At 40.1% G+C, this 7,264-nt stretch overlaps 1 protein-coding gene across 3 annotated transcripts in view; it reads right to left on the bottom strand.

The window, feature by feature from the left end:
• The window catches only part of phip (PHIP subunit of CUL4-Ring ligase complex), a 40,221-nt gene that overhangs the window by 14,454 nt on the left and 18,503 nt on the right, over nt 1-7,264 (bottom strand). For 2 of the 3 annotated variants that reach the window (XM_007566613.2, XM_016678927.1), the window contains exons 16-25: nt 6,950-7,078; nt 6,650-6,875; nt 6,042-6,194; nt 5,075-5,258; nt 4,884-4,986; nt 4,645-4,782; nt 3,745-3,842; nt 2,622-2,829; nt 2,385-2,495; nt 2,167-2,274 (exon numbers count right to left, since the gene is read on the bottom strand). In XM_007566613.2, coding sequence (XP_007566675.1) covers nt 2,167-2,274; nt 2,385-2,495; nt 2,622-2,829; nt 3,745-3,842; nt 4,645-4,782; nt 4,884-4,986; nt 5,075-5,258; nt 6,042-6,194; nt 6,650-6,875; nt 6,950-7,078 — 1,458 coding nt within the window. The remainder of the gene's footprint in view (nt 1-2,166; nt 2,275-2,384; nt 2,496-2,621; nt 2,830-3,744; nt 3,843-4,644; nt 4,783-4,883; nt 4,987-5,074; nt 5,259-6,041; nt 6,195-6,649; nt 6,876-6,949; nt 7,079-7,264) is intronic. The other variant, XM_016678928.1, reaches the window with a different exon arrangement.

Below are 7,264 nucleotides of genomic sequence, written 5' to 3' on the forward strand. Positions count from 1 at the left end.
GAGGGAAGCCATTCCTCCAAGGTCAGGCCTTGCTCCTGAAATTCATTCCTCTGAAAGTCACACGCCGGGATAGATGTACAAAAATGTTCTAAATACAGGTCCTTCTCAAAAAGTTAGCATATTGTGATAAAGTTAATTATTTTCCATAATGTAATGATAAAAATTAAACTGTCATATATTTTAGATTCATTGCACACCAACTGAAATATTTCTGGTCTTTTATAGTTTTAATACTGATGATTTTGGCATACAGCTCCTGAAAACCCAAAATCCATGTCTCAAAAAATTAGCATATTTCATCCGACCAATAAAAGAAATGTGTTTTAATACCAAAAAAGTTAACCTTCAAATAATTATGTTAAGCTATGCATTCAATACTTGGTCAGGAATCCTTTTGCAGCCTTCAATGCGGCGTGGCATGGAGGCAATCAGCCTGTGGCACTGCTGAGGTGTTATGGAGCCCAGGATGCTCCGATAGCGGCTTTAAGCTCATCCAGAGTGTTGGGTCTTGCGTCTCTCAACTTTCTCTTCACAATATCCCACAGACTCTCTATGGGGAGTCTCGTGTGTAGGAAATGGGCTACAGGTGCTGCATTCCCATGTCAAGCCACTTTTGAACCAGAAACGGCACCAGAAGCGCCTGACCTGGGCTACAGAGAAGCAGCACTGGACTGTTGCTCAGTGGTCCAAAGTACTTTTTTCGGATGAAAGCAAATTTTGCATGTCATTCAGAAATCAAGGTGCCCGCCTGTTCACGGTGGCTCTGGATGTTTCTACTCCAGACTCAGTCCACTGCTTCCGCAGGTCTAGAATCGGCCCTTCTCCACAATCTTCCTCAGGGTTTAGTCACTTCTTCTCGTGCAGCGTTTTCTGCCACACATTTCCTTCCCACTGAGGTGCCTTGATGCAGCACTCTGGGAAAAGCCTATTTGTTCAGAAATTTCTTTCTGTGTCTCACCCTCTTGCTTGAGGGCGTCAATGATGGCCTTCTGGACAGCAGTCAGGTCAGCAGTCTTACCCATGATTGCGGTTTTGAGTAATGAACCAGGTTGGGAGATTTTAAAAGCCTCAGGAATCTTTTGCATGTGTTTAGAGTTACTTTGTTGATTCAGATGATGAGGTTAATTGCTCGTTCAGAGAACCTTATCTTGATATGCTAATTTTTTGAGACATGGATTTTGGGTTTTTGTGAGCTGTATGCCAAAATCATCAGTATTAAAACAATAAGAGACCAGAAATATTTCAGTTGGTGTGCAATGAATCTAAAATATATCACAGTATAATTTTTATCATTACATTATGGAAAATAATGAACTTTATCACAATATGCTAATTTTTTGAGAAGGACCTGTAAATGTCTCTAACATGTAACGCTGAAGCCCCTAAAAAGCAGCTAAAATCTGACTTTAGCGGCGTTAAAAACTCNTGACAGGACTCCCATCGAACAGTGGTTATTACTGGATGTCAGTGTTAAAATCACAAATGTTTCAAATTTAAGATCAATCAAAGACTACTAAATCATTTGCCACCCACAATGCGTTCAGGTGTCGCTGCCGTGTATTTAGTGATAATTGTGATTTAATAAAGCAGAAGCGGCTTTAGGAGGACATTAAGATGTTTTTGCTACTGTAAACAGATGGACGGAAACCCAAAAATCAAATCGGTGAACCCACCATATGTGCACCAAGGCTTTTCAGCAACAGGAAAGTGTTTCAAGAAACACAAAGGGTGCAAGAAGCTGTTTGAAAAACATGTAAAAAAACTATATAAAAAAAAAAGTTTCTACTTGGTTTGCTGTTCATTCAGGCGGCAACAACAGAAAAGACTTTGAGCGAATAACAAGAAGGCTGAACAAAAACACGACAACTTTAACATTTTCCATCTTGGTCTGTTATGAAACATGATGGGTTATGAAATGTTCACGTTGATCCACAGGTACAAAACCCAGCAGTGCCTATAGAAAGTATTCACCTTCTAAATATGGTGAATATTTATACAAATACCGACTTTATGTTCAATAGTTTTGAAGAAATCAGTTTTGACGTTAATAAAAAGGATTTTTTTGTACATTTTGTTTTTGTCAACAAAGCCAAATTTAAAAATCTAAAACATGCAGGGGGTGAATACTTTTCTTTTTTATAGTAATTGAATTAGCCAGTTTCTTACCCGGAGCTCCATCTTGTGCCAGGGCTGTTTCTTAGGGTTGATGCTGAAAATCTTCTTCTGTTTGGCCATTTCAACGTAAGCTTCATGACCCTGCTGGAAGTAGTACACCTGCAGGCGAGCGCGGAAATGCAACAGGGTCATGTTTCGGGTGCGTTTAGCATCGCAGCCTCGACGAGCGCCTGGATTTGCTGGAGACATTTAAAGGAAGCGTTGCGTACCTCGTCTCCCATCTGAGGTATGTAAGGACATCTGCGGGGAACCGTGTCTGTGATCCAGGCGGAGGGAAGCCATTCCTCCAAGGTCAGGCCTTGCTCCTGAAATTCATTCCTCTGAAAGTCACACGCCGGGATAGATGTACAAAAATGTTCTAAATAAAATGTCTCTAACATGTAACGCTGAAGCCCCTAAAAAGTAGCTAAAATCTGACTTTAGCGGCGTTAAAAACTCCAACAGACCTTCCTCTTCTCCTTTGGTTTCTTCTTCTTTGGTAATGCGCCGTCTTTGTCTGCTTTCTCTTTCTTCTTCTCCTTCTTCCCCTCCCTTTTCTTGTCGCTATCCTCCTCGGAGCCGCTGTTTTTCTTCTTCACTTTCACGCTCTTCTTGGGCGGCTCCAGGTTGATGCCAGCGTCTGCCGTCCAGTCAGAGTAATCGCTGGAGTAATCGCTGCAACAGAGCAACAACAAAAAAAAAACATAAGAAAAAAATAATCAAAGAAAATTGTCTCTGAAAATGCTGTTTATGCAAGAAAAAATGTAACAGAGCCTGGCAAAAAATGTTCAGAAGTTTTGTCAAGTTACAACAAATTTTTAAATAAATTAGAAAATGTGCCTCAATGAGTGACGTTTGTCAGCTTAAAAGTAACTTTTTATTTAATTTTTCTTCAATAAAGTATTTCTGAATTTAACTGTATTGAAGATAACAACCTTTTATCAGTTATTAAACATGTTTTATTAAAAAGATTTTTCGTCTAATGTAATATAGCATTAGCTATCAGCAGAAAATCATCATAATTAGAAATTGACGTTTTCAAGCATCAATCTGTGTAATTAATCTGTATAATGAGACAAAGTTTCTACAATAAATGGGTTTTCAATAATATTCTGACTTTCTGAAAGGGTCTGTGCATTTGCACGCCTGTCTTCTTTTAATGTTTACTTGTAAAAGTTGCAACTTAATAAAATGTTGTTGTACTTCCTGTCTGTTACACACAGTCACTATGTAGTGAACAGGAAATCCACTGACCCTGAATTAAAGCAACGCTGCCTTCACTGTACCCTGGGATTCTGAATTACAAACCCTTAGCGTTGCTTTAATAACAGATATTGTCACGCTTGGATTTGTATGTCACTCATTTTAGAAGATAAACTCTGAATTGTATTTTGCGACAGAAGCATCATTTGCTCTTTCTCCCCAATCCAGACGTTGGAAATTCTGAATTCCTGTTTCCCAGTGAAAGTAAATTCATTGTAACCTTCTGTTTAAAAAATAAAAAAAATCAATCAATCAAAATAAATATATATAATGTTTCCTTTAAATCCAAATTTTCTGGTTGTGTATATTAAGTAATAAATTATTTACCTGGAGCTGCTGTGCTCATCTGGCCACGGCTCCTTCTCCTCTTCGTTCTTTTCGTCCTCTGAGGAGTATCCGTTAATTTGCCGTACCTCCACCTCTGCCTGAAAACACATTATTTTATCGTAAAACACACCAATGAACAAAACTACATATTATCAGGGTTCACACACTTTTTCCCCACAGTGAAATTGAAGCACTTCTCAGGGTTAGTTTTCAAAATTTGGACGTAAAAAAATAACCAAAATCAACTTAAAAAGACAGTTTACAATTATATGACATGTATTATTATTATTAATGTCTTGTGAAAGTATTACAAAACTTAAATCCCCCAATTTCAACAACATTTAATGTATAAAATATAAATCAACTTTTATTTCAATTAAACAGATCAATAATTCATTGAGCCATTAGGAATAATAAATATTCATTAAATTGAAACATTATAACCAAATCTGCTCAAATTAAATCCTAAAAGAAAACATACAAAGAAATTTACAAAAAAAAAATTCTAAAAAATGTTCTTGCTAAGTTTTTGGGTATTTTTAATAATTCAAACTAACCAAAAAGAAATGAAATGAAATGAAAAGAAGAAAATTTTGTTGTGAAATGACTTCAGACAGTCAGAAAAAATGACCTTCTATAAGAAATATGAAAATGTCTGGTTTCAAATGTAAATGACGTTTTCCAAATTTAGGCTTTGCACGTTGAATTGCACTTCATCACAACACTGTGCAGTTTGAATATCAAGCACATTTAAGGAGTTTATAGAGAAATCAAGTATTTGAAATTCAAGGATTTCAAACACTGTATTATGTCAACATATAACAATAATAATAGAACTGAAAAATGTAAAAAAAAAAATAAATAAATAAATAAATAAATCCATACGAGCGTTATCTGTACCTCTGAGGCGCTGTCGTCGTCGTCAGCAGCCTCTGCGCTTTGCCGGCTCGTCTCCTCCATGGCGGCGCGCGTGTGGTAGCCGTGGTTACCCTGACTCTTCCTCCCCTCGTCTACTGCGCACTCTGACGTCGGGTGAACCTTCGGGACAGATAACGAAGGGGAAAGTTTACTTGATGCGCTACAGGATGCATAAAAAGAAGAAGAAAAACAAAAAAAACATTTGGAGATAACTCCCGCACCCTGCTCTCCTTGGGGAGTGAGTGGATCGTGCGTCTCCTCCTTTCTGACTGATAAATATTGATCTCCTCGTCACCTTTAGCCTCGCGCCACGTCACTTGCTTCCTGCGCACGTACACAAATCAAAGTGTTCTTGAGAGGAAGGTCTTCTAGAAACCTCGCAGCATAGATGGGGATCTTTTAAAAGTTTTACCTGACGGAGGCGTCCTCCAGCTCAGGAACCAGCACCCGGCGGCTCCAGGCCACCAGGTCGCCCTCCGTGGCCATTTGGCTACGCGGGGCGTTGCTGTGCATCTGGCGGACGCCTTCGATCTGGCCGCTCCGCCGGAGACCGACGTTGGGAGGGGAGTGGACCTCAGTGGGAGAACCAACGGAACCTAAAGGGAAACGGTGCCAAAAATGGTTTTATTTACAACCACAGCATCCAAAAGATTTCTGGGTTTAATGAGGGTGCAGTTATAGTGGATATATTAAAATTTTTTCACATTTGTACTTGTACGGGATTTTATGAGATAGATCAAAACAAAGTGAATTGGAGGATAAATGAGTTTGAGCTCTACTAAAATATCTAAATATTAATAATAATATTGGCACGTTTCTGTATTCAGCTGTAACAGACTGAACCCACAGCTGCACGTATTTTGGGGAACGTCTCCACCAGCTTTCTGCCTATTTTCCCCCCAAACAGCTGAAATAAATAGCTCTGCAACGTGGCTTAAAAATAAAATCTCAGACTTTTTCAAATCAAATTCAATTTCCAATTTTGAAATATATTTTTTCTTACTTTCTTCTCTTGAATCAATCAGTGAGTCAAGTTTATTTGTACGGCACAGTTCAAAATGCTTTACATCATAAAAACACAAAAATAAAAAGTCATAAAAACAAACATATAGTCACCAATTTGATAAGCAGTAGCAAACATTTCATTTTATCAAGTACAAATGACCGAATTTATCTAAAAAAAAGAAAAGGTTTTTATTTCAATAATTTCTTTTTTGAGTTGACCTGAATTCAAAGTCGAAATAAATAGAAGCTGTAAAGCAAACAAGATGGTAGTTCTTGGGTGGGCTCACATCACTATGGAAACCCAAGAAAGTGAGATTTTCTAAAAGTGAAATCTTCAAAAACAGAAACATGGTTGAAATGGACGTCACTCCCACCTCTGCTGGCCCTGGCGTTCGCTCCGGACCCTCCGGCGGCCGCGGCGTCGTTGGCTCCCATCCTTTGGTCCTGCTCCTGCTGCAGCCTCTGGATCATGGTGTCCAGCGGACTGGGCCCGTCCACCGCCTGCTCGCTCACCACCTGGTTCAGGCCTGACAGGAAGGAAGTGGACAGACAAACAGGAAGTGAGAAATCAAGTCCACAGAGAAAAAGCTAGCAGCAGGAAAAACATGCTTTTTTTTGTAGGAAATACAGCAACAAAGTCCCACTGGCAGAATTTTAGCCTTTAAAGTGGCAATACATTAAAATAGATTTCCATGTCATTAACTACTGATTACTGCCAAGATTTAAAAAAGAAAACATCATTAAATCTGATTTTAATTCCAGTATCGCTTTTTTTTTTTTCAAAGCCTTTCATTATGCGCATTTAAGAAATCCGAACATTAATATTAGACTAACATGTAAAGTCTTCATCCTGAGAAAGGCATTTTGATTAGCTGCCTGATGAGCAGATTGAGGCAGAGGAGAACGACTCGCATTGGCTCCTTCAGACAGGCGTTTAATAAAAACAAAAGAAAACAAATGGAGACGATCAAAGCCGACATACCGGAGGAAGTGACCCCCATCTGAGGGATGAGCTGCTCATCCCGGCAGCCCTCCCGGCCCGGCACCAGCCGCTGGTACCTGGGCGGGTGGGGGTTCCCGTCCACGTCCACCAGGAAGGGCGGGGGCATCAGGTGCGGCGCCTGCTGGGTCTGCTCGTCCAGGACGTAGTTGTTGGCGTCCCGGATCAGAGGCCGGTAGTCGGTGTGGAAAAACATCTGGTCGGCAATCTGAAGGCAGTTGCGTTGAATATTAACGACGATTACAAACAACATTCTGGTTATGGATGTTGAAGACGGCGCACCTTGTCGTATTTGCCGCTGGAGCCAAAGCCGAAGATGAGCAGGTGACCGTGGGAGTCGGTGGCGGCGAAGTGCTGCCCGTCAGGACTGCATTTACAGTCGAACAATGCTCCGTGTCCCTGGCCTTCGATCTGCAGAAGAAGAGCGAGACGAGGAAGACGGTGAACGTTTGAGGGCTGAAATGGCTGCAGGGTTCGCAGCCACAGTAACGTTCAAACACTTTTCAAGAACTTTCAAGGTAAGTTTTTAAACGTCTCCGGCACCACAGTTGATGAAAAACAATACAAATGAACGAAAAAAAGAGAGCGTTTTAATTC

The sequence above is a fragment of the Poecilia formosa genome, unplaced genomic scaffold, assembly GCF_000485575.1.
Source record: "Poecilia formosa unplaced genomic scaffold, Poecilia_formosa-5.1.2 Scaffold194, whole genome shotgun sequence".
NCBI lineage: Eukaryota > Metazoa > Chordata > Actinopteri > Cyprinodontiformes > Poeciliidae > Poecilia > Poecilia formosa.